At 50.3% G+C, this 26,930-nt stretch overlaps 2 protein-coding genes across 7 annotated transcripts in view; both read right to left on the bottom strand.

Annotated features, from left to right (window-relative positions):
• Nucleotides 1-26,930, bottom strand: part of CAPZB (capping actin protein of muscle Z-line subunit beta) — a 151,597-nt gene that overhangs the window by 31,831 nt on the left and 92,836 nt on the right. For 4 of the 6 annotated variants that reach the window (XM_033228069.1, XM_033228070.1, XM_033228067.1 and 1 more), the window contains exons 3-4: nucleotides 17,013-17,134; nucleotides 9,722-9,835 (exon numbers count right to left, since the gene is read on the bottom strand). In XM_033228069.1, the coding sequence (XP_033083960.1) occupies nucleotides 9,722-9,835; nucleotides 17,013-17,134 (236 nt within the window). Of the gene's footprint in view, nucleotides 1-6,555; nucleotides 6,570-9,717; nucleotides 9,836-17,012; nucleotides 17,135-26,930 lie in introns of those variants that run through there. The other 2 variants (XM_033228072.1, XM_033228071.1) reach the window with 1 other exon arrangement.
• LOC117093212 lies at nucleotides 22,423-25,268 on the bottom strand. The gene has a single exon (XM_033228073.1). It carries the CDS (start codon nucleotides 25,082-25,084, stop codon nucleotides 24,548-24,550), a length of 537 nt encoding a protein of 178 aa, XP_033083964.1. The 5' UTR covers nucleotides 25,085-25,268; the 3' UTR covers nucleotides 22,423-24,547.

The raw sequence follows: 26,930 nt of genomic DNA, 5'->3' as shown, positions 1-26,930 counted from the left end.
GGATGTCCCCAACCAAACCGTCCCAGCAGCTCCAGGACATTCCTAAGCATTCTCCATTACTCCCCTTATTCTGCCCACCTCCCAGTGGGACTCTGACTCCGCAGGCCTGGCCGTTTCCAGCGGTGGAAAAAGCCCCGGGGTACCTAGAACTGCAGAGCTCACTCAGCCAGACCAAGGGAAGCAGCCCTCCACTCTAGCTGAGCTGTCAGGTCCTTCCCATGACCGGCCTCTCCAATCCAGCCTCCACACTACTTCTGAGGAACTTCTTAGGATGCACATCAGAGCTGTCCTACCCTTCGAACCTTTCAGACAATTCCCAAGTCTCCCAGAATGACACCCAGAGGTGGCGCCCCACAGGCCTGTGCGCCTCTCCCCACTGCCCTGTCCTGTTCCGGCCTCCACTCGCTGCCCACGACCACTCGGAATCACTTCAGGGCGTGGCCCAGGCGGTTCTCACTGCTCAGGGCACTGTCCTTGTCCTCCCCCACACAGTACAGGGCTGTGCCCGGGATCCCCAGACCACCTGAGGCTCCATAATTCGCTGCAAGAACTCACGGAATGCGGTACAAACTTGCCCTCGGGGCCAAGGGTTACTGCAGTGAAAGGGAATAGGGCAAAGGAGGCCCAGGGAGAAGGCGCAGGGGCCGGGGTCCTGAGAAACCAGGCACCAGCTTTCAATGCCCTGCTCCGTGAAGTCACACCGGACGTGATGTACTCCCCCAGGGATGGGTCTGACTGCATGTGTGAAGTGCCGTCTACTGGGGAAGCACGCCAGGAACTCAATGCCCAGGGCAGTACTGCTAAGCACCCTCTACCTAGCACTTGGTAAAATTTCAGATGCGCACAAGGAAAGGAGAAGGAAGGCCATACTGTTTGCACACAGTTCAGGCGTCGGAAGCCACTCTTACCACGGAGTGGTGACACCCCTCCCGAAACCCAAGTTCCCAGATGCCAGCCGCAGGCCAAGCTGGCAAGCAGGCCTCCAAGAGACATCAGTCTCAGGCCCGCTCTGTTAGCTCTCTCTACTCAAGTGCAAACCCCCTGTAACTAACCCACAGTTCCTTCCTCAGAGCCTTCCCTAACATCCACACCCTTCGCTCTTCCCCACTGCAGGATCCAGCTCTTGTTCCTTTGCAGCATTTATCAAATGGTGCAAGTATTGTGTTCATGTGTTCACTCGTTCCTGTGTTGAAACATGGGTCCCGGTGAGGGAGGGACTGGGCCTTATGCATCTGCCACTGACTCTGGGCGCATGGCATTGTCGCTGGCAGGCTCTCGGCAAGGACCTGGTGACCGATCCCAAGGACTCTCTCTCCAGTCACTGCAGACGGGCACTACTAGCATCTCTGTTCAGCCTCACTGCATCCTGATGATGTAGACTGAGCAGCAATCATCAATTCCATTTTTGAGACAGAGATTTCCTGGAGGCCTTGCTGTGGGAAGTGGTGGAAGAGCTCCATCCTGAAACCACAGCTTTCTCGAATGATCACGAAGCCTGCTACCCCACCAGGTCCGCCACCCAAACAGCCCCATATCCGTGATCATAAATGCACAGAATGTAAGACGCACATACAGATACCTGCTGCACAATTCAAAGAGCCCTGTCACCCAGCAGCCTGGAAGGTGCTGGGTGGAGGCAAGGCCTGAGTGCAGTAGGGGCCTGACGCACAGTGTGTCACTGAGTGACACAGCAGGATGGGTAAGGAAACGGAGGCTCAGAGAGGTTAACTCACTCGCGCACAGTCGGTCAGCAAGAATAGACAAATAGAGAATCCAGTCCAAAGCTCTTTAAAGCCAAGGTCCTCTCCATTCTGTGGCCGGGCCTCAGACACCTTGGTGAGGGTCAGAGGCTTTTGGCGGGAGGTGGCGGTGCCTTCTGCCTGGAAAGCCTCCCAGCACTTACAGCTGCCTGCTCACACTTCTGCACTATTTCCCTGGAAAACCTCCCCCTATCGCCTGCAGTTCCTCCATGCTCGCCTCTCGAGGAAGGGGTGCGCTGAGGGGCCTGGGGCTGGGAACCTGTAGTTTCAAGGATCCCGGAAATCAGGTGTAAACATTTCTCACATGTGAACATGGACGTCCCGCCCTTCCTGGGCCAATGTTCCTCAAACATCAAATGGCGGGAAGGAGCAGGAACAACTGCAGTTCTGAAATGGCCCAGAGAGGGTACAGGTGCTGGAAAGCCTAGGAGTGCCCATCCACCAAGCTCCTGGCTCCTCCACTCCTGGAGAGGCCCTAGGGCCCTGGGACTGCCACAGGGACGCCAACCTTGTTTCACTCTATAAACTTCTTCCAGACAAGGAGGGCTGATTGGAAAAGCTAATTAAAGCTTTTGAAGATTATCTCGGAACTGAAGCAAGGAAAAACACAAAATTCCCTCCCACCCTGCTCCTCCACCCCCCAGACTCTGGCCTTCATTAGGCTTTGATTTCAATCAATTGCACACCCACTAAAATTAACTTATAAGGCCAATAAATTACAACCGCATGTTTGAAGGTATTATCTGCTCCAAGCCAAGAGCCAAGGACTTCAGAGCATGGGGCGAGACGTCTGGCACAGATGGGAGTAATCATCTTTAGAAGAAGGCAGTGCCAGTCCTTTGGTCAGAACATCTGGTCCCAGGCAGAACTCGGGGCTGACACAGGCCAGGGCCAGACTTGCTGCGAAAGCTCGAGCAGGGAAGGTTTCCTGTCTTCTCCAGGAACCTGAAAAATCAAAGTGTTAATCTTTGGGTTCATGGCAGCCCACTGGTCGCTCACACCAGTAAGATATTACTCTGAGAGCTGCCGGTGCCTGACCTACAGCAAAGTCTCCACTTCTAAGTCTCTCCCAAGCAAGATCACTTAGGTCAAAGATGAGGTTTTGTGACTGATGAGCTAGACTAGGCTTGGACCTAAGAAAGTAGAGTCGGCTCTGCCGAGATAGAACGTCAAATGATCCTCCAAGTCAGCTGCCCAGGAGCTGGCCCGCTCCATTGCCTTTCCCTCTGCCTCAGCACTGAGTTCTCGTGACATCCCCTGGATGAGCCAGGCCCATCAATTATAGGCAGAAAACCATCTCGGGGCTTGGTAGAGAGAATAGCCTAGATGTTGGGGACCTGGTGGGTGGGCTGGTTGGGGAGGGAAAGTGATGAAAATGAAGGTGACTTGAGAGCAGATAACACCCTTACCTGGCCCCGGCACTCCAGCAAAATGTGCTTGTCATCTCCTAAGCATTTGCACAAATTGGCTCTTTTAACCTAAAAAACAAGGCTGTTTGGGCAGTGCTATCCACAGGGGCTTGACGGTTACTCTCCTTGGGAAAGTGCTACTATGATCCCTTCTGCCCCTGAGGATGTCGCAGAGAAAGGAATCATCAGTATGGAAGGGACGTGGAAGTGAGAGTGCCGCAGGGGCCCAGCAGGGGCAGGGCAAGCCAGGAGCTAGCGGACTTCAGAGGAAGCCATGAGGACACACAGCTCAGCCCCCTGCACCCTTACTTGCCTTTGCCCACCTTAAGGAGTCATGCTCCCAACTGCTGGCCCTTTCAATCCACAGGGGAGAGGGGCTGCCACATCTCCAAGGAGTTACAAGCCAGAAAGGCCTGCTGGTCAACCCGTCCCCTGGCCCAGCTCCATCATTCTGACATTGATTCCATGTGCTGATGATTAAATCCAACTCCCTGCAAAGTCAGAGCCTTTACAGAGCCAGGGATCAAAGCTCAGAGCCTGAAGACAGAATCCACGTCTTTCCCTCAGGATCCAGTGAAGAAGATTTTTCTCTCCGGTGGCAGAGGGAGCCTCTGGGGAGATGGTAAGTTCTGCTCTCTGGGAAGGCTGGTGTGGCCCATGGGCCGCCTGGATCATGCTCTAGGTCTCTGGACCCTCAAGCCTGTCTCTTCACCAATGTCTCCTTTCACATATTTTTAATTTTTTAGTTGTGTGTTTTTTTTTTCCCCCAGAGACAAGGACTCACTCTGTCACCCAAGCTGGTGTACGATGGCATGACTATAGCTCACTGTAGCCTTGAACTCCTGGGCTCAAGTGATCCTCCCACCTCAGCTGAGTAGCTAGGCCTGTGTGTGTGTGTGCCTCTATGCCTGACTAATGTTTATATTTTATTCTTTGGAGGTACAGGGTCTTGCTATGTCGCCCAGGCTGGTCTCGAACTCCTGGCCTTAAGCAATCCTCCTGCCTCGGCCTCCCAAAGCACCATTCATCTTTTTAAGCAGGGCCTCAAGGAGTAAGGACAAAGCTAATGGGCGAATGGGTGGGGGACAAGGACCTCGTTCCAGACTGTGGCACACACGGCCAGTGCCTGTGGGTGCTACGTCAGCCGACAACAAACACACCCACAGACGGCAAGTCCAGTCTTCTGGCATGAGCCAGCAGGATACAGCAGGGGCAGGAACAGGGGGAGAAGAGGGTATTCGAGGCCTCTTTATTCCTTTTTTTTGGGTCAAATCTCTGTGTGAGCAAAGTCCAGTGTGACCTTCCCAGCATAAAGAGACTTTTGAGTCCATAAAATAAGTGGCTCCCTGGAAGCTGGCTGCAGCATGGTGTCCCCACAGGAGGATTCTGAGCTCCAACATGGCAGGAGCCTGGCAGCTCTCAGTCATTCGATGGGGTTGGTGGTCATGAGGCTGGAGCTCAAGTCAAACATAGTCCTAACTGTGATTCATCAGGATCCGACAATTCAGAAGCACCTGGAATCGTTATGAATTAAAGACCCTGTCAACACAGTCTGCTCTTCCAACCCCCAACCACCAGGGGCGCAGGCTTGAAGTGTGTGGCCTGAAAGTGGCAGCTGCACCTATGCAGTCCTCCTGGGCACAAGGGCGAGCCCAACCTGCTCTTAAGAGGTGGCTTCTCCAGCCACTCCCCTTTTCTCCTCGCAGGGTGGGTCTGGCTGAAGCTCCGGCCATCTCTCACCAGGCCAGGGACACCGGCCACTTTCCTGGTCCCTCAGGCAGCAGTTCAGGGTGACCAAGCCTGCAGACGGGAGCATTGGGTAGAGGTCTCCTCTCAGAGTGACCCTTGCCTGAACCCATCTGCCAACCTGAACAGAAGACAGGTGGGAGAGCTGTGGCCTCGCTCAGGGGACAACAAACAAGTCTTTCTGCGAGAAAGCATTTGTACGGGGAAGGGCTGGACGAAAGATGAAGAGAAAGCGATGGCCTACTGCCTCTCCACCCCATGGAACAACTGGTCCCGAGAAAACCGAGTGTGACCCTGGCCAATGCCCATCAGGAGACAAGGCCACCCAGCTGACTCCCCTCTGCTCCAAAGCCATGGGGAAAAGAGCTTGCATTCCAGGGCCTGCTGTGGTCACTCACATGGCCACCAACAGCCTTGCGGGGCGCTCTGGGAATGGTAACTTCTGGAGATGAGCAATGTACACCAAGATGTTTTTTAAAAAGAAAAAAAAGAGACTTGTTCTCTTAATTTTTAGACTATAAATGGGTTTGTTCGTCACATGTGGTTCAGCCAGGAAAACGTTCCTCGCATATGGTCCCAGGAGAGAGAGCTCCTCAGCACACGAAGAAATGGCACTGGGTGACTCAAAATTCATGCCTCTGGTGTCCCGGATGACAGCTCCAACTGCTGTCCCTTTGGTGGTCTGCGATCCCTGTCACCCAAGAAAAACCTGGCTCCACTGCCCCTGCACATGCAAGGGAAGGAAGGGCCTCCTGCCTCTCCTGTGGGGCCACTGAGCCCTTGTGCTCCCCTCTCCTCCTTCCTCCTGAGGTGCTGGGAACAGAACGGCACCGGCCTGGATCCCACTACACACTGTCACAGACCCTCGGGGTCTGGGTTATCCAGTTCAACCCCCAATTGGGGGCAGGATGCTGTCTTGTCACCCCTCTTTCAACTCCACCGAGTCAATTTACCTTCAGAGAGGAGTGTGTAGGCAAGTCAAAGGCACACAGAAATCAAAAGCCACCTTACAAATATACATTTCCCAGGGAAGGGAAAGGCTTCACCAGAGCCAGCATGAAGAGTGAGGCCTCAGCTATGGCTCCTGGCTCCTGTGGTTTTCTAGCTGCGTTAACCAGCTTGAGTACTTCTCTGACCCTCAGCTTCATCAGCTGCCAAATGGAGTAACTCCCACTGGCACTACAGTCACTGTAAGGATTCAGTGATTATTCTGAAGAGTTTTAATGATAATAGGGAAATTCTCATGATAACAGGCCAACCAAGCCCCTGCAGAAGCACAAAACCATGTATTGTTACATATGTGAACGATGAGATGGGAAGGGTGAACAAGGGAAGCAGAAGTTCAAGATGAAACTGGGCTCTTCCCCAAGGCTGGCCCTAAATGGCAAAGTAAGGCAACACATCTGAATCACTTTATTAAGGGAGTAACAACATGAACGCTTACGTCTCATAAAAAATCAGAATCCCCCTCCCCCATATCTCAACATGTAGCCCAGCAAAAAGCCAGAGTACAGCCTCCTCATAGAACAGAAGGGGTGAGGCCAGGCAACTTCCTCAGGCTTAGGGGACGGCATGCATGACAGGTTAGCTCCCTAAGCTGGGGGAAAATCTAGCAAACACTTTCAAGGGGGAATGTTCCACTTCCACCTTCAAACTTGACTGAGAGGGCAGGCTGTATTCCTGGAGTATCCTGAGATGGCTCCTGAGAAGTTTACAAAGCTATAAAGGGGGCCAATTTTGCCCAAATCTCTTTCAAATCAACTTGCAATTTAAAAGAGGCTGAGGGTGTGCACTTGCTGGTTGACAGCTGTGTGTGCACATCAAGGGGCACCAGTCTCAGGGCCTTAGACAGGTGAGTTTGCCCCTGCCTCAGAGACCCTGCCATGACCAGTCCCCTTGCCTGGCTGGCTTCCTTGATGTCAGACCTTGGTCAAGTATCTCCTCAAGAAGCTTCATGGGCCGCTCTACATAACAAGTCAGCTGCTCCCTGTTATTACCAGCAGCACTGACTTGTTCACTTGTCCCCTGTTTGTTTTTCCACAATGGAGTGTGGTGAGGGCAGAAGCCTCATCTACCACGTACGAGGTGCATCCCTGGTACGCAGCGAGCACCAGGCTCATGGGAGGCACTCAAACATCTGCTGAGTAAATAAATTGATGTTGGACTCTGGAGCTGGATAAGGATGGTTTGATATCCCAGTTCCATCACTTACTAGCTCCGTGAACCTGGGTAAGTTATATCACCTTTCTGATCTGTCAACTCGTTTGTAAGAGGGGGATAGCCCTCTCTCATGGGTTCTTGTGAAGACCGAATGAGAGAACACCTGGAGGCCCACTGGCATGGCCACTGGTAACTGTTCTTACCATCGTTATTTTATTACCAGTATTATCACTTTAATATCAAACTGATTCTACCTAGCATTCTTGTTTAATAGCTGGATTGGCTTCTTACCAAATGGGCAGATAGAAGACAGTAAAAAACAATTACAAGTAAACTACCACAGAGCAATGAGTCAGCTTTTCAGTATCACTGGGGAAGGAACTATTCTATAATAGGACACAGTTCTAGATATAATAACCTTTAAAGACTGAAGCCTATTTTAACTGTGAAAATCAACAATTTATGGGAATTTCAGACAAATATGGGTTCAAATCCTAGCTTTTCATCTCCATGTCCTGTGGTCTTGTGTGAGTCATTTAACCTCTTGGAACCTTGGTCTCATTTGTAAAAAGAGGAACAAAACCATCTTCCCCAGAGGTTCTTGTTAAGGAGTAAAGATAACATATATAAAATATTCGTACGTAATAGATACCAAAGATAAGGCTGTATTACAAACTGATGCGTTTCAAGGACACTGAAATGTTTAAGGCCATTTATTCTTGTCTTCCATAGATCTGTGCTTGTGTATTTCATTCTACTAAGTGCTATGGGTTTTCTGTTTGTGTGTCAGATATTGAGAAGTATCACTTTTCCTCGCAAATCAGCTTCTAAAAGAAACTTTTTAATTTTTTTGAGGCAGGATCTCACTCTGTCGCCCAGGCTGAAGTGCAGTGGTGCCCTTACAGCTACTGCTGCAGCCTCAAACTCCTGGGGTCATGTGGTCCTCGCACTTCAGCCTACCAAGTAGCTCGGACTACAGTTGCACGCCACCATAGCCAGTGAATTTTTGTATTTTTTTTTTTTCGTAGAGATGGGGTTTCACCATGTTGCCCAGGCTGGTCTCAAACTCCTGGGCGCAAGCCATGTGCCCACCTTGGCCTCCCAAAGTGCTGGGATTACAAGTGTGAGCCACTGTGCCTGCCAGAAATTCTTTATGTGTTACAGCAAGCTGCCAGGAACTATACAGCCACTCCAAATACTTGCAAACCGAAGACATGAACCCCTCACACTAAGTAGGGCAGTACTACCTTTTTGACACTGTTCGGATGATTCCTTTTCTTATGTCCATTTTCTTGCTTACATCCTAGGCCAGGGGTGGGCGAACTACAGACTGGAGGCCAAGCCCCACCCATCTCAAAGCTCAAGAGGTGAATTTTACACTTTAAAGGTTAAAGAGAAAACAAACCAAGAAGCAGCAACAGAGACCTTATGTGGCCTGCAAAGCCTAAAACGTTTAGTATCTGGTTCTTTACAGAAAAAAGTCTGCCAACTTGAATTAGTATTGCCTACTTTACAGTTTAGATATATTTTCAGTATAGAACTTAATTATAAAAGAGATTCTGGCCGGGCGCGGTGGCTCAAGCTGTAATCCCAGCACTTTGGGAGGCCGAGACGGGCGGATCACGAGGTCAGGAGATCGAGACCATCCTGGCTAACACTGTGAAACCCCGTCTCTACTAAAAATACAAAAAACTAGCCGGGCGAGGTGGCGGCGCCTGTAATCCCAGCTACTCGGGAGGCTGAGGCAGGAGAATGGCGTAAACCCGGGAGGCGGAGCTTACAGTGAGCTGAGATCTGGCCACTGCACTCCAGCCTGGGTGACAGAGCGAGACTCCGTCTCAAAAAAAAAAAAAAATAAAATAAAATAAAAGAGATTCTGTTGATTATGGCTAACTTCCTCTGGAGTCCTTGCCTGTAAACCTGAACAATTAGGTGACATGTTGGTGCTGCGGTGCTGGGAGGCAGGATTAGACGGAGCAGGAAGAAATCTCAACAGATCTAGCAAAACACTTTTTAAGGCAGGTGCCGAGGCTGCGAACAACTCAGGATTCAGGAAGATGTTTGCTGCTCTGCTCCCACCCTGTAAGGACTGCGCTCATCCTGGCCTGGGAGCAGCTGGAGGTGGAGGCCCCTGAGCTCCAGGTCAGAACTGAGCATGTGGTACGGCAAAAAATCCATAAGCACCTTTGGAGATAAACAGGCCTGACTTTAATTCCTGCCTCTACCCCTTGCTGTGGACAAACACTTTAATCTGTATCTTAATTTCTTCATCTGAGAAACGAGGACTAAACGAGCTATGTTTGTGAGGATTTGAGATGCTATGTAGAAATATCTGGCATTGTTTCTTACACACAGTAGGCGCTGTACTGTGGTACCTGCTGTTATGATGAATCATGACGCAGGGGAACAACACATAGTGAAGTATGGTAGCATTCTATGACCGAGTCATCTCATAACCAACCCAACCATCAAACGAGTGCCCTGGATCCTGCTATGGATGGCTCCCAATTTTAGTTAGGTGAGCCAGTTAACAGATTCAAGGGAGAATGCTTGGCCAGGTAACAGATTCAAGATAGAACACTGCCACTTAGGATTTACCTGTCAACAATCACAAGAGCTAAAGTACAACAGGAGAAAGTGACTCACAGGTCTCGATACTGGTCAAAGGCATTGTTGGCTTCCACCTCTAGCTTTCTCAGCCGAGCCGATGGCATGGCCCCATCCTCCAAGGGAGGGTCATACTTGTTACTCCATGGTGACCTGGAGGGAAGGAAGGAAAAGTACATTCCATGAATCATTCCATGAAGACATGGCCAGTGAGCAGGGAGCCTGAGCCCTGGCTATCTGAAATTTCGGAGGCAAAGCTGCTAGCTCCAACAAAGGTTTTTCTGGGTCCTGGCAACAAATAGGGCTTTCTGGAGGTTTGGACAACAAGGGCTCTGATGCAGGCAGACTGGGACGCATGCCCGTGCTCCACCTCTCACTGGCTGTGAATGCTCAGCAAGTATCCCAACTCCCTGAGCCTCACTTTCCTCCTGTGTAAAATGCGGCTGCTACTTGCTCTGCATACAGGGCTGTCATGGGAAACGAGACAAGCAGATCAAGCGCCCAGACCAGAGCTTGCCAGACTGTCAGTGTTCAACAAATGCTAGTTCTTTCTTACCCGCTTTCTCAGTTTTGTGTTCACCACCTATTTTTTTTTCCTTCTTTTTTTTTTTTCCAGACAGAGCCTTGCTCTGCCTCTGTCGCCCAGGCTGGAGTGCAGTGCCGCAATCTTGGCTCACCACCAATCTCCGCCTCCCGGGTTCAAGCGATTCTCGTGCCTCAACCTCCCGAGTAGGTGCAAGCCACCAGGCCCGGCTGATTTTTGGCCGTGTTGGCTAGGCTGGTCTCAAACTCCTGGCCTCAAGTGATCTGCCTGCCTTAGCCTCCCAAAGTGCTGGGATTATAGGTGTGAGCCACCGCGCCTGGCCATGTGTTCACCACCTTATAGTTCAACAGATGCCCACTCTCCTCCCTGACTTGCTGGAGGCTCTAGATAAACTTTAAGACCTTGTTACACAGTAAGCATTAAGAAGAGAGCTGTCAGGTACAGAGGCAGGCAAGAGACACAGCTCCACAGGGAAATGCTGATTACATTAGAAGACCTGAGCGATCAGGTTCTCCATGTGAACAGAGGACAGCTTTTCCAACATCCAAGGGTTATGCACACATATAAAGACTGCTAAGTAACGAGAACCAGTCTTTTTGCAGCCCAAAAGACTTGCTGTATTTCTTGAAATGTATTTTGCCACATCAGGAAAGCATTTAATCACACAGAGAACTGGAAAGGGGGTTATAAGGGAAAGATCTACTCATTAATTCCTGCAGGTGGGGTTCAGAGGGCCGAGTGTTCAGAGAAAGTAGCAGAATTAAAAAGGTGAAAGAGGAATGAAAAGACAGAGAAGACAACATGGAATTCAGAAAAAGTCTTTCACACTCTTGGTCTAAACGCCTCAGTGTTTCCACTGTCAGAGACTCACACTGCCTTTTCCACACCCCCTCCTGACCACAGACCTGCATTCACATCACTGTGATGTGGAATGCATGTTAAGGAAAAAAAAAAAAAAGCACGCTCATCATCTCCCAAACCCCAGTTTTAACGAATTCTGGGCACAGACATCTTTCTTCTTGGTTAAGTGATGCTCCACCACGCACCTCCATCAGTAGATCATGGAGCATGGAACCAGAATAAGCTGGGCAGCCTATTCCACCAGCCACCCGCAGGCAGCTTTCTCGGAGGCTGGTTCACACGTGTGTCGGGGAAGAGTTGCTGTGCTTGGTGTCCCCAAAGAGTCTCCAGGCAGGCATTATACTCCTGATCACCTCCAAGCAGAAAGAGTCTTTGGAAATCCTTCTTTCCAAGCCGACCACTTTCTGCTGCTCATTGCAGTTTTGGTAAAGACTTTGCAAGAATGGGATGAGACACCCCTTGTGGCCCCATGACCAGCAGCCAGTTTTCATGGTCACATTGGACCATGTGCACACCATGGGAAGGAAACCGTCAACAAGCTGGGACCCCAGATGGCTGGGAAGACAGGCATGCCGCCCACAATAGATGGCTCGGTTCTCCTGAGAAGCCAAGCGCAGGCTGGCCTGTCGGTTCTTGTAGCCTGCTGCTCCTCCCTCTGAAACAGGGGTGCCCAACAGAACTTCCTGAGACATGGAGATGTTCTCAATCTGTGCTGTCCAAAGCCAGTCACGAGCCATGTGGGGCTGCTTGCATACTTACAATGTGACCAGTATGAACAAGTGACTAAATTCTTAATTTTATTTAATCAGAATCAATGTGAATGTGGATAGCTCACTCTAGAACCTCAGCTATGAGGGGGCAAGAGCCTTTTCTGCCATCTTCTCTTCAGGTTGCTCAGCACCTAGAACAGTGCCTGGCACTCAACTACACGCTCATTTAAAAAAAAAATGTTTTTAAGAATGAATCTGGCCGGGTGCGGTGGCTCATGCCTGTAATCCCAGCACCTTGGGAGGCCGAGGCGGGAGGATCACAAGCTCAGGAGTTGGAGACCAGCCTGGCCAACATGGTGAAACCCCATCTCTACTAAACATACAAAAAAATAGCTGGGTGTGGTGGCATGCACCTGTAACCCCAGCTACTCAGGAGGCTGAGGCAGGAGAATCGCAGGAGAAGCCGGAGGTTGCAGTGAGCCAAGATCGCACTGCTGCACTCCAGCTGGGCGACAGAGCAAGACTCCATCTCGGGGAAAGAAAAAAAAAAAAAATGAATGAATTCTTCTTGTCCAATCACAGTTGTAAAAAAAATAAAAATAAAAAAGAGGCCGGGCGCGGTGGCTCAAGCCTGTAATCCCAGCACTTTGGGAGGCCGAGACGGGCAGATCATGAGGTCAGGAGATCGAGACCATCCTGGCTAACAAGGTGAAACCCCGTCTCTACTAAAAATACAAAAAAAACTAGCCGGGCGAGGTGACGGGCGCTTGTAGTCCCAGCTACTCAGGAGGCTGAGGCAGGAGAATGGCGTCAACCCGGGAGGCGGAGCTTGCAGTGAGCTGAGATCCGGACACTGCACTCCAGTCCGGGCGACAGAGCGAGACTCCGCCTCAAAAAAAAAAAAAATTAAAAATAAAAAAAATAAATAAATAAAAAAGAATGAATTCTTGCACCCACCCCACAACAGAACCCACCACTCCCTCCTCCCTCCCACTCCCTCTCACACAGATGTTGATCCTCATGCCTGTCATATTCTTGCCCTTCTTCCCTCACCCTCGATTGCAAGAGGCCTCTGAGAGAAGAGAGCCTGTGCTGCCTGCCTTTGTCCCCAGTACCTGGCCCTGAGTCAGTGCCAAGTGGATGCTGCTGGTGGACGGAAGCCTCACAGCCCGGGAGAGGAAGAGAGGGGAATCTGCTGCTGTTCTGCTCCTCCAAACCAAGAGATGGAGCAGCTTTCTGGCTTTTTTATGCTGAGGGGCACCTAAGCACTAAAATACAAAAACACCAAATCAACAAAGGCAGATCTCAGAGACAAAGATCCAGGTGAAAAGATGCTGTCACCATGATTTATCTATAAACAAGGCTTGGTTCTTCTGCTGGCCGGGGGAGTGGATACGAATCTGAGGGGGTGGAGCTGAACTCCCTCCTTCCCTGGGTGGCCCTTTGAGACTCTGCAGCACACTCACAGGCAGGACCGTTCCCACAGTTCGAGGACGGCCATTGCCTTCCTGTAGGCCAGGAAGACTCGACCCAAGCGGTGTTGACTTCAAGGCACCCTGATTACACACAAGAGCCCATCTCTCGGGCAGACTGCGGGCCTGCAATTTGCAAGAAGCCTGTAACTCACATTTCTACTGGCTCACAGATGATAGCATTTCAGGCTGTTAGTCTCGAAGCCAGGGTAATTGTAGCTGAGGGAAATATCATAACATTACCCAGAATATTCTTAGTGGAAGGGGCACTCAGAACACACTTAAGAGCTTAAATGGAGGCCATTTGAAAAAAGACAGATGGACAGGAATGCTTAGATTTCAAAAGTCAGGCCTTTCATTTCCCTCCGAGAAGGCTTTTTGTTTCAGCTAACAGGTTTCAAACGGTGCTGCTGGCAACGGTCACACCATAAGGATCTTATTTAAGTAAACCATCAAAAACAGTCAGGATGGAAATCTGTGGAGAGTATCAGAAGACCTTGAAGTTTCATAACGAGAAGAGGAGAAAGGAAAGACATACTTTCTGCCTCCACACCCCAGGCTCCTCTCTAAAGGCCTGAGATCCCCCAGAGCCAGTGGTGGGGCCTCAGGAATGCAGGTGGGGGATAAAGGGGTGACCTGGAAGGGCTGCAGGTACCAAGTTTTCCTCAGAGCCTGGCCTGGCCACGGACCTAGACATGATCCCGTCCTTCTACCAGCTGCTGCAGAACAGCTGCCTTATACAGTAAACTGGAGTTTTTAGGTGCAAATAATAAATATAATAATGATGTTGATTAAGCAAGACCAGTTCAAGGACCATCTCCTCCAGGAAGCGTTCCCTGAATTGCATGCCAGGTAAGAATACTCCTCCCTGCTTGCTCCCTGGTCTGTCAGACCACTCCCCACCTTCACTGGACTTCTCTAAGGGCTGGTCCAGTCCACCCACCTTATCAGTGGCTCCCTGGCTGGGCAATGTGGCTCACACCTGTAATCCTAGCAATTTGGGAAGCCGAAGTGGGAGGACTGCTTGAACCTAGGAGTTCGAGGCCAGCCTGGGCAACAAGTGAGGCCCCCATCTCTATAAAAAAAAAAAAGAAAGAAAGAAAGAAAGAAAAAAAGTCAAAAAATTAGCTGGGGCTGGACACAGTGGCTCATGCCTATAATCCCAAAATTTTGGGAAGCCAAGGCAGGAGGATCACTTGAGGTCAGGAGTTCAAGACCAGCCTGGTCAACGTGGTGAAACCCTGTCTGTACTGAAAATACAAAAACTAGCTGGGCGTGATGGTGCACACCTGTAATCCCAGCTACTTGGGAGGCCGAGAATCCGCTTGAACTCAGGAGACAGAAGTTGCAGTGAGCTGAGATCGTGCCACTGTTCTCCAGCCTGGGCAACAGAGTGAGACTCTGTCCCAAAAAAAAAAAAAAAACATTTGGTGGGCATGGTGGTACATGCCTATGGTCCTGTGCAGTGGGCCATGTTTGCACCACTGCACTCCAGCCTGGGCAACAGAGCAAGATGCTCCCAAGAAGGACAGCACCTGGACACCGTGCTCGTGACCAGCAGTTCCAGGCACAGAATGAGCCCTTCAAGGATGAACTTGACCAGCCTCAGGGCTGTATCACCATCTATATGCTGTGACATCTGCAGCCACATCCCCAGCCGAGACCTCTCTCCTGGAACTCCACGTGGTACCTCCACAGCCTACCTGGTATCTCCACGTTGATCTAATGGGCCTCTCAAGCTTCAACTGTCCCTATGCCAGCTCCTCCCTGAGTCCTCCTCACCTCAATCAACAGTGGCTCAGGTCTGAAGCCTTGTGATCACCCTTCACACCCCACCTCCTCTCCTTCCATCCCCACCCACCTGCACAGGCCGCTGGCTCTACCTTTAAAAGTGACCTCAAATCTCACCACTTCTCACCATTTCAACTTTAGTCTGTGGTCTGAAGGAGGGCAAAATATATTCTCTACCTAATTTTCATTTGAAGCTAGGAAAGGGACATGATTATAAAACTTGTCTAGTCTCTTACAAGTCAGTATTAAACTTTTTACATATATGACAAGGCCTGTGCCATTCAACATTTCATGTGTGTTACTTCTTTTATCCCCCAATAAACAACGCTGTGCTAACTTTTACTACCCTCAGCCTGGGCTTCAAGACCCTGCCAGACCTGCCCTGGCCATGCCTCCTCCCTCATCTCCACCCTCACCGCCCTCCCCTCACTGCCTTCTCCACCTCTGGCCTTCTGCCAGCTCGATCCTGGCGAGCTCATCACCCAGGGCCTCAGCACCCAGCAGGCTCTTCCCCAGACCTGGACCTTTTCATCCTCCAGTTCCCACTTGTGGGAGAGCCTTCCCTGCTTGCCTGTCCTCTCCCTCTCTCCCACTGTCCTCTTTATTTTCTTTAGGAAGCATTCTGTTGAGTCAACAAATGCTATTATTTCCATTTTACAGATGACAAAACTAAAAGACCAGCAACAAGAAGGGATTTGTCAAAGTCCCACTGACACAGGGAGCTGTGCTGGTCTGAAGCCCACACTGGCTGACTCCTGATCATTTTTTCTGCTTTGACTTCCCAGAAGCGTTGCCGCGTCTCCAAAGAGAGCATTAGGGTGAAGCTTCAAGACAGCCCTGGTTCTGTGGCCGCCAAATAAACCTAAAGCAGGCTGTGTTCCTCTACTGTTCTCCAAGGCAGTGACTACTGCAATTCATCATGGAAACACTGAGCTAGTTTAAGAATTCTCACTTTGGGAGGCCGAGACGGGCGGATCACGAGGTCAGGAGATCGAGACCATCCTGGCTAACACGGTGAAACCCCGTCTCTACTAAAAATACAAAAAACTAGCCGGGCGAGGTGGCGGGCGCCTGTAGTCCCAGCTACTCGGGAGGCTGAGGCAGGAGAATGGCGTAAACCCGGGAGGCGGAGCTTGCAGTGAGCTGAGATCCAGCCACTGCGCTCCAGCCTGGGCGACAGAGCAAGACTCCGTCTCAAAAAAAAAAAAAAAAAAAAAGAATTCTCACTCTTGAAAAATAGAGGTATAACTCCTACATGCTCTTAAAACCCAGCACAGACATCACCTCCTTCAGGAAGTCCTCCTGGAGTTGACCATGGCCTCTTCTGTGCTACTCTCCCACCCTGAACAGACTTTGCACTGGCTGTATGAATCACATCATACAGTTATCAGTTACCCAATGTGTCTCCTATGCTAGACCTGGTGATCAGACACCCAGGGCAGGGACTAATGTCAACTTAGTTATTTACAGCCTTGGGCGAGGTGATGTAAAGAGAGAAGAGAGTTGCGTATCTGACAGAGCTGCGTCCGTAGATCCCTTAACCACAGAGACCCTCCCTGCCCTCAGGATCCTCATCATAGGCACACTCTGTACACTGCCCTTTGCAGGCCTGAACGCAATTATAACAGAACAGCTGTTTTTGGGAACAACATCCCTCTCCTGTTAGACCGGAAGATCCATAAAGGCAGGGGGCCTTTTGTCCACTGCTCTATCTCCCATGCTTGTGGGTGGCACTCCTCACACATCTGCTGCATGACTGGAATAACAGATGGAAGGAGGAGAAGAATGGGGAGGACAAGAGAAGAAAGGAGAGGAGGGCAGCCAACAAATGGAAGGAAGGCTGGATGGGCTGCCAGCTGCCCAAGTCCAAGGTCCCCGTGCTCTGCAGCAGGCACCCATGGCAGCCCGCATGTGGCTGGTGTGCCTGCTGCATACCCGGGGCATGAGCTCACCTATAGGAGTCCCCATCTCTGTTGTAGTCACACAAAAGGTAATCCTTTCCCACCACCTTGTCTCTGGCAATTTTCAGTGGCTGGTCAACAGAAGACAGGAGATCCTCACATAGACTGGGGACCTGGCAGAGAGAAAGGACAAGGTCGAAACAGAGGTTAAAATAGCACACCAAACTCAGGTGGCTAACAATACTGCAGCCATATCATGGTCAGTACCTTTAACATCTGGCCCTGGGTACAGAGCCAAAATTACGGGCCTGTTCTTTTCTTTTCCACATGTGTCTGACACCAACTGTGTCCCTCTATTAAGAAACCCATTCTTGAATTACAGCGGAGCGTGATTTTCAATACGGTCTTCCTTCCAAAAACTGTGTGCAGCTTTAACGACCTAGTCACCAGGGTGGCCTAGTAAATTTCAGTGTGTATGTGCTTGGTATTGGTCTCTGGTGGGCAAAGTACAAGCTCAAGTCCTGAGAAGAAGGTCAACATTTCAAATACACAGGAATCTAAAGAACTCGGAGTAGAATAACTCGTCCGTGCCGGGGAACTCCCACAGGCTCCCATGCTGGGTGGAGTCTCCAATACTTTCCAGGCCCCTAGCCAAGTGTTACCAGTTGGCTTGTAGAGTCAACTCTATCTGCTGCAAAGACAGCTTCACCCCGGCTCCCACAGCATGGAGCCCCAGTGGGCTCATCCCTGGCTGGCCGGCCAGGAGGCTGCCTCACCAAGAAGGATGACCCTGTGGTTGGGGGCTGGCAGGACTCAAACTCTGGGCCAATGCTGCGACTCTGACACAAGGCTCTGCAAGTAACCAGGCCACTGGCCTCCTCCTCCCAACTCAAACATCAATTTCTACCAAAATCTCCCAGACAGGGATGGCAGCACTTTCAGAAATGGATTCCTTCAGGCTTGAGTCACTTCCATGCTACATTTTCAATGTGCTGACTTATTTGTTTCATGGGCCTGGGTTTATGGGGGCCCCACCATATCATTTACCGGAAAGTGCCTGCCAACTGCACCAATAACCCTTCCCAATGGAAAAAGTTAAATTGTACGGCAAAGACAGCAGCAGAGCAGCTCAGCAGGTGGGATGACAGTGACAGTGGTTCCTGTGTTCTTCCAGAAGACCCTTGCCACCATCCAAGAGATGGACAGGGACAGGGAGTCCCACCACCACAGAGACCACCCAGCCTCCATGGGCTCCTCCACTGCCCCTCCAGGGTGCCTTAGAACTCAGCTTGGAAAGCAATGTCCAGCACAACTAAAGGACTGTAAACCTGCCTCGTGACTCACAGAAATTCTGGCCTTGGTGAGATGATCTGTTTCTTGTACAGGGGACAGCACCCAAAGAGACAGACATACACCACCAACCCCTGTGTACAATGTGCTGGGCTTATAAGTGTGAGCCCCCGGGCCTGGCTCGTACCTGTGCTTGTTTTCAGAATTCTTTCTCCATGTGTATCTGCCCTTTCCAAACAAACATAATAAAAATGGGTGTTACTTTCAAAGTTGGTTTTGGTGATAATATCATGCCCTATACCATTTCCATGTGCCTGCCATGCACCACGCACTATGGTAGGCCCTTTATATAGAGCATATTGTTGACTTGAAAGCTCACACGCATTCTGCAAAGTGGCTATGCAAAGCCCCATTTTACAGATTAGAGTTGAGGCCCGGAGTCATTAAGTTACCCAAGGGTCACACAAGAAGCAAGTAGTGAAGACAGAAAACAAAACCAGGGCCAGATGAGTCCAAACTCCCTTCTCCTCCCCTTCTAACTTTGGTTTAATGTCCAGCTAACGGGAAGGACAGTGCATGCCAAAGGCACCCTATGGTGGCAAAGAGCCCTCTCCTGGCCCCAGCCCTGCTCAGCTGTGGCCACAGAGCCCTTCACCCGGAAGGAAGTTCTGGTTGAGGAAGGAAGGTCTAACAGCTTCCACTCAAGGCCATCTGGGACCTGGAAGGAGCCTTGCTGTGCTGCCACAGCCAGTGAAGCCACCTCGCCTAACACATCACGCCTGCCCCTAATCTCCTCCATTTATAATACTGGGCTGTTGCCTTGGCTTATCTGTTGGGCCTCAACTTTTGCCTGGAACCCATTCTCCCTGGTTGGAGTCCTGACACCACCAGCCCAATTTTTCCTCAATTACAGTAGAGACTGAGCAAATAGGGTCTGAAGTTAGACTTTCTGACTCCACTGCATACAAGTAGCTTTATGGCCTGGGTAAGTCATTTTACTTCTCTACTAAGACTTGGTTTCCATACTTGTAAAATGGAGATAATAAAACCAACCCATCTGGGTGCCCATCCCCATGTGATTTTGAGGAGTCACATGAGATAATGCATCGGTGTTCAGAGCAGAGCTGGCACAGGGAAATGCACGTATGTTACTGACTGACATATTCAGTCTCTGACACATTCAGACTGACATATTCCTCTCCCTTCCTTTAGACAGTATCATCTGTCACCTGTTACTCTCAGATAGTAACACTAGCCTGGATCACACCTGAATTCACTGTGCTGCTTCAGGCACGGGGTACACACGTACCTGTGAGGATCCGGCGCTTCACTCCAGTTTCACCTGCAGCCAGCTGCTTCCCTCCTCCCACCAGAAACACTGCTTGCAGCCAAGTCGCCCCAACATAGGAAAGCTCACAAGAAAATGGGGTTTGCCATCAAAAAGTGGGCAAAGGATATGAACAGACATTTCTCAAAAGAAGACATTCATACAGCCAACAGACACATGAAAAAATGCTCATCATCACTCGCCATCAGAGAAATGCAAATCAAAACCACAATGAGATACCATCTCACACCAGTCAGAATGGCAATCATTCAAAAGTCAGGAAACAACAGGTGTTGGAGAGGATGTGGAGAAACAGGAACACTTTTACACTGATGGTGGGATTGTAAACTAGTTCAACCATTATGGAAAACAGTATGGCAATTCCTCAAGGATCTAGAACTAGATGTACCATATGACCCAGCCATCCCACTACTGGGTATATACCCAAAGGATTATAAATCATGCTGCTATAAAGACACATGCACACGTATGTTTATTGCGGCACTATTCACAATAGCAAAGACTTGGAATCAACCCAAATGTCCATCTGTGACAGACTGGATTAAGAAAATGTGGCACATATACACGATGGAATACCATGCAGCCATAAAAAAGGATGAGTTCGTGTCCTTTGTAGGGACATGGATGCAGCTGGAAACCATCATTCTTAGCAAACTATCACAAGAACAGAAAACCAAACACCGCATGTTCTCACTCATAGGTGGGAACTGAACAATGAGATCACTTGGACTTGGGAAGGGGAACATCACACACCAGGGCCTATCATGGGGAGGGGGGAGTGGGGAGGGATTGCATTGGGAGTTATACCTGATATAAATGATGAATTGATGGGTGCTGACGAGTTGATGGGTGCAGCACACCAACATGGCACAAGTATACATATGTAACAAACCTGCACATTATGCACATGTACCCTAGAACTTAATGTATAATAAAAAAAAAAAGAAAAAAAAAAAAAAAGAAAATGGGGTTTGGTGTAAAAGAGGCTTGACTCTACTCTTATCCAAGAGATTCATCTATGAATCAAAAGCATCTGAATAATTTCTTCCTAGCACTTAACACCAGGTGGAGTATTTTTTCATTGATCAGTTGTCTGTATCCCTCACTAGAATGTAAGTTTTACTGGGGCAAGGACTTCAATCTTATTCACTGCGGGATTCTCAGTGACTGTAGCTGTGCCTGACACACAGCAAATGCTTAATATATTTGGGAGGAAGGAAAGAAAGGAGGGAGGAAAGGAGGAGTTTTACAACATGGAGCCTTCCAAACTCCAATCAACTTTATTTTTAAATTAATAATTGGCAGGTAATAAGAATCTTTAGCAAAAGCACTTGTCCAGAACTAAATTTGAATGGATGCTGATGACAAGCTTCACGTGTGGTTCCAACCCAGCACTCTCAGATACGAACCGTGGTGTGGTAGGAAAGCACTGAACAAAGAGAACCGGAGCCGTCATGAAAGCCCTGGCATTTTTATTAACATATGCCCTCAAGGAGCCACAGCAATGGTGGAAAGAGTGAGAACTAAGAGACCTGGGTTCTAGCCTCTGCTCTGCTGTGAGCTGGCCACGGAACCTTAGGCAAAGACCCAGATGGTTCATTTGTCAAACACAGTAGATGAGCTGCACGGAGACAGACCACCCTTGAAGATCTGTGACCGGACTTCTGAAAGCCAGTATGCCAGGTACTGACCAGCCCCAGAAAAACATATATTTAAACTGGAACTCAAAAACTGGCACTGCTTGCCCTACAGTGAAAAGCATCTGGGACTTGATATGGCCAACTGACTTCACCCAAGCAGGCACCGTTTTTGCCTTTTGGAACAACTCGCAAGTTGGGCCATAGTTTTGGCCATATTTCCATCAGCCCTGTTTCTTTCGATGAAAGACAATCTGCTCTGGAATAGTAACATTTTCGTTGTCATGGGAAATGAGAAGTGTGGAATAATGCATGGTGTGCCCACAGACTTGGACCACAGCAGCCAGCCAAAGGTGCATGAGTCATGACCTGGCACCACCACTGATCCCATCTCATACCCATGCCATCTCTCTGCCTCTGCCCGAACATCCTCAAACAACCACACGGTCCCATTCACTACTCCCTGAACATGCACGTGCATTCCTCCACTGAAACATCTTCCCCATTGAGGGCTGCTGGATAAAATAGAGGAAGGCTGGTTCAGTCTGAATTTTAGACACACAATAACATTTTAGTATGAATACTTCCTAAAGGTTACATGCGTCATGTGTGTTCTTTTTTTTTCTCAATGAGATGGAGTCCAGCTCTGTCACCCAGGCTGGAGTGCAGTGGTGTGATCTCGGCTCACTACAACCTCTGCTTCCTGGGTTCAAGCGATCTTCTTCCCTCAGCCTCCCCAGTAGCTGGGACTACAGGTGCATGCCACCATGCTTGGCTAATTTTTGTATTTTTAGTAGAGACAGAGTTTCATCATGTTGGCCAGGCTGGTCTTGAACTCCTGACCTCACATGATCTACCCATCTCAGGCTCCCAAGGTACTGGGATTACGGGCATGAGCCACTGCGCCTGGCCAGGTCATGTATTTTTTTTCTTTTTTCTTTTTTCTTTTGAGACGGAGTCTTGCTCTGTCGCCCAGACTGGAGTGCAGTGGCGCGACCTCGGCTTACCGCAAGCTCTGGCTCCCAGGTTCAGGCCATTCTCCTGCCTCAGCCTCCTGAGTAGCTATGATTACAGGCACGCGCCACCACACCCAGCTACTTTTTGCATTTTTAGTAGAGAAGGGGTTTCACTGTGTTAGCCAGGATGGTCTCGATCTCCTGACCTCATGATCCGCCCACCTCGGCCTCCCAAAGTGCTAGGATTACAGGCATGAGCCACCGCACCTGGCCAGGTCATGTATTTTTATTTACTAAATCTGACAGCCAATCCCTCACTGCTCTCTTAAATCTTACTGATCCTTCAGGGCCTGGCCCAAACTCCAACTTCTTTATGAAGATGTCAAATTCTTCAGAATTCCTGCAGTAACACTACTATCGACTAAATCCTAAATGCTTTAGGGATGGCTGTTCTAATACTGTCAATGGCTTTCACCTTACTCCTTCCTCACCACTTAGCATTTTTCACTGTGAATTGACTCCACACCTACAGAGGCCAAGACAGGCCCTTCAGCCTCAGCGCAGCATCACGCCCACGGCAGCAGGGATCGGTCAATGCATGCTGATTCCATGTAAGTGGATATTAATCCTGTGGTCTGAGGTCATATTACAGAAACAGAATAAAGACAGTGTATCTCGGTAATCTAACCAGTCCGTACGCTCATCTGAACCCTGGCCCCCGCCCCCTACTCATGTCGAGTGCTTAGAGCAGTGGAAGAAATCACATTAAGTGTCACGGGCCATGGGTTTGTACAGCGATTTAAATGAAACGACAGGTCCAAACAAAGCCGAGAGTTCACTCTGGGGTGCGTGTGGCACTGGCTCTGTCGCCTCCAAAGCCAGGGAGGGCCTCTGAGGAGGAGGAGTGGTGCCGACATGCGGCAGCCGGATGGTTTCTGTCTAAACCACCCATCTGAACTGCCTAACAGCCTTGGAGGGGACGTTCAGATAACACCAAAGGTGTCAGACCAATCCAGGCTGTTGGGGGGATTTAAACATAATTCCCAGTGACTTGGAATAATAAACACTACACTGGTCAGGATGGTGCCTGCCATCTTTCTGGTGGGGAGTTCGGGGCTCCACCACTTTCTCTGCTGCCACAGGAGTGTGCCCACCCCGGGGAGCAGGAGCCGCAAGTCCTTTACCACCGATACTTTCGCCGGGCTCAGTGGTACCCGGGGGCCACTGGAAAGACGGGTAGGGAGTGGGTACAGTGAACTAGGGCAGGGAGAAGAAAAACGCCCAGAAGGTAGAAGGTAAGGGAGAGACCTTACCTGAGGCAGTGGCCTCAGGTGACACCTGAATAATAATCTGTAGAAGGACCAGGTAATCGTAACAGCCCTGTCCTGCGAGGTGGGCACTATGCTAGCAGCTCTCCCTGCCCTCCCCTATGATCCTGAAAACTGCTCTCCACGCAGACATGCGCTCACATCCTTGTTTTAAAGAAAGGGAAAAGGGGCCTTAGGGAACAACTTGACCAGAGCCACGCAGCTAGGGGCCAATGTCCGAGGAAGGACATGCAGACCCAGCACAGTTAGGTTGAAAAAGAAACGAAAGACATTCTTGCTTTTGCCCAAACTGAACCTTTTTTTTTTTTTAAAATCACCCAACCCAACAGCTGATCACACGAAGAGATACAAATCAGAAGTTTCCGGCCACAAGTGAGGTTCGTGTTTATGCCGCCATATGGTTCTACTTTGCCTCTTCCTCTTCTCCATTAGTTATTAATGTTGAAAAAAATTGTTCAACCAGAAAAAGAAACTTGAGATGAACCTTTAAAAAAAGCACAAAAGCCAGACCAGCTCAGACCCACGGAGTCTAACCCACGGCGCCCTTGTCTTTAAGAAGTGCACCCTTGTACCTCAGTTTTTTAAAAAATGGCCAAATGAACACATTCCATCTTTTGATCTGCCTGTTGGCCGAGAGCCCACCACCAGCGAGATAGGAATCAAAAACAGACTCTGCGTACTCGGGTGCGCTCAGAGGAAATCGCCACGCCAGGATGCCGCAGCTGCTGACGTCCAGCAGAGGGCTCTGTGACAATTTGTTCCTTTTATTTTTGCAGAAGGCCCAAAACTTTCTTAAATAGATAAAAGTGGTTTCAAGTGGCACGCACACTAGTGTCAGAAGCAGAATATACAGCGTGGCATTCGGTAAAAACACCAACCTTAAAACCAAACAGCCTCAAATCCTGGGTCGGTCACTTGCTGGCTGAGCATAACCTTCCCAAGTCTCTGGAACTGGGGGTTACGACACCCATGTCAAGGAGAAATCCATGCTGTTCCATAAACCCCGAATGCCAGCTCCAGGCCCGTGTCAGGTGCAAGGGCTCAGCACGGGAAGAGATGGACATGGGTGGCCCTGCTCTGACAGCAAAGTCCAGCCACAGAGGCGTCCCCAAGAGGTAAGGGTAGGCTGGGCGTGGTGGCTCATGCCTGTGAACCCAGCACTTTGGGAGGCTGAGGAGGGTGGATCACTGGAGTTCAGGAGTTCAAGACCAGCCTGGCCAATGTGACAAAACGCCATCTCTACTAAAAAAATACAAAAATTAGCCAGGTGCGGTGATGTGTGCCTGTAATCCCAGCTACTCAGGAGGCAGGAGAATCGCTTGAATCTGGGAGGTGGAGGTTGCAGTGAGCCGAGATTGTGCCACTGCACTGTAGCCTGAGCAACACAGAGAGACTCTGTCTCAAGAAAAAAAAGAGGCAAAGGCAGGAAGCAAACCTGCAGGACACGACGGAAGTGGGATGCCATGGGGGGAGTCAGCAGTCTACGAGGTGGGACAGAGGTGACATGTGAATAATGACCAATGAGCCAGCCCTCCAAGACTGCAGGGAAAAATAACAGGGGCATCCCAAGCAGAGGGAAGAGCCAGCATGAGGCTCTGCTGCAGAGGCCACTGAGGCAAGTGCAAGAACAGAGAGGAGCAAAGCACGGCTGGAGTGAGACCCAGCGAGGCAGCACCTCCTGGTCCACTCCAAGTGCAAGGGCAGGCCCAGGCACACTGCTTTTCTTAAGAATTAAAAAAAAAAAAAAAAAGGCCAGGTGCGGTGGCTCGCTTGAGCTCACGAGTTCGAGACCAGCCTGGGCAACACAGCGAGACCTTGCCTCTACTAAAATAATAATAGTAATAAAAATAGCCAGGTATGGTGGCGTGTGCCTGTAGTCCCAGCTACTCAGGATGCTAAGGTGGGAGGATTGTTTGAACCCGGGAGGTCGGGGCTGCAGAGAGCCATGTTTGCACCACAGTACTCCAGCCTGGGTGACAGAGTAAGAACCTGACTCAAGAAAAAAAAGTGTTTACTTACGTATAATAGGTAATACATTCATATAGGTCAGAATTCAAAAAGGTATAAGAGCACAAGCTGGGAAAGGCCTCCCAGTGAGGGCCTGCAGGCTGGCTGCCCTTGCCTAGGGAGATGGCCTCCAGGTCGGGACCCCTTCAGTGGGGCTCCCTTCACTGGTCTGTCCAGGTGGACACGTGGCCTCCACCAGCCTATGAGAGATGCAGGGATCCCCACCCCACCACCACTGCTCAGTGTGGAGAAGACATAAGCCTGCTCCCCAACTCCCCAAGGGCAGCTTCGTTACAGGGACCTCAGTTTGCCATTAGGAACACTGAGCCACGGAAGCACAGCTTCATGTAGCTGAGGCTAGAGCTTCCAATCCATTTTGCCTAATGGCTCTCTGAGCATGGCCACCCCTGCAATGAGAAGGCACCTTCACAGGCGGCAGCTTTGCACCAGGCCTGAAAGTCACACCCGAGTGGTCAAGCTTGTTGTGGATGGGAAGCAGCTGTGCTCCCGGAGACTCAGGCAAGTGGTGCCCCTGAGTAACCAGAGGGTAGCCCCACGGGCTCCTGCTCACCCCAGGAAGCATCAAAACATATATCCTTAGGATAACAGCCACGTGAGCTAGGGTATGGCTCACCTATTCGGAAGGTGAGTCTCACTCTGTTGCCCACGCTGGAGTGCAGAGGCGCGATCTCGGCTCACTGCAACCTCCGCCTGCCAGGTTTAAGCGATTCTCCTGCCTCAGCCTCACGAGAAGCTGGGATTGTAAGTGTGCACCACCACCCCAGCTAGTTTTTATATTTTTAATAGAGATGGGGTTTCACCATGTTGGCCAGGTGCCCGCAGGACTGAGGGCACCCTCACCTGCGGATAAGAAAACCCAAGCACGGGGAAGCTGCTGGTCCCGGCTGTCCCAGCCAACATGAGGTGGAGAGGAACAAGAATCTCAATTTGAGGCTGACCCAGCTCTTCCAAAGACCAGGCCCCACCAGGTCAACAAGGCGAGCTACCCCCATTCCCAGTCAGGGTCAGGGAACAGGGGAGGAAAAAAGAATAGAATCGGGGGAACTATGGGACTGTGAGGACCAAAGCTTTCTCCCCCGAGGGCCCAGTCACAGCAGACCCAAGGTGCCCAGGGTCGCCTGGGAAGGGCTGCAGGGCTGGGCTCTCCTGCCGCCTCACCACAGCCCACAGCAGATCCAACATGTGACCTTTCCACTCTGGGCCTCGGGGACTCCTGGATGTGGGCAGGGGCTCAGTGCCTACCACCCCGCAGAGCCTGGCGAGAAACGGGCCCCTCGCCTGCCAGGGCCACACACAAGGGGGACTCTTCCAGTTCCAGCCTCTCTCCTCTTTAAGCAGTCCCTTGGCACTGAGGGCCTTATTTTTATTTTTTTTGTTTTTGA

The sequence above is a fragment of the Trachypithecus francoisi genome, unplaced genomic scaffold, assembly GCF_009764315.1.
Source record: "Trachypithecus francoisi isolate TF-2019V2 unplaced genomic scaffold, Tfra_2.0 Lachesis_group12, whole genome shotgun sequence".
NCBI classification, from domain to species: domain Eukaryota; kingdom Metazoa; phylum Chordata; class Mammalia; order Primates; family Cercopithecidae; genus Trachypithecus; species Trachypithecus francoisi.
Note: the sequence above shows the minus strand (reverse complement) of the source record. Positions and strands in the feature narration are given on the sequence as shown.

Bases quoted from the DNA above. Each gene is read 5' to 3' on its own strand.
- LOC117093212 (XM_033228073.1), bottom strand. From the start codon at position 25,084: ATGCCCCTGTTATTTTTCCCTGCAGTCTTGGAGGGCTGGCTCATTGGT.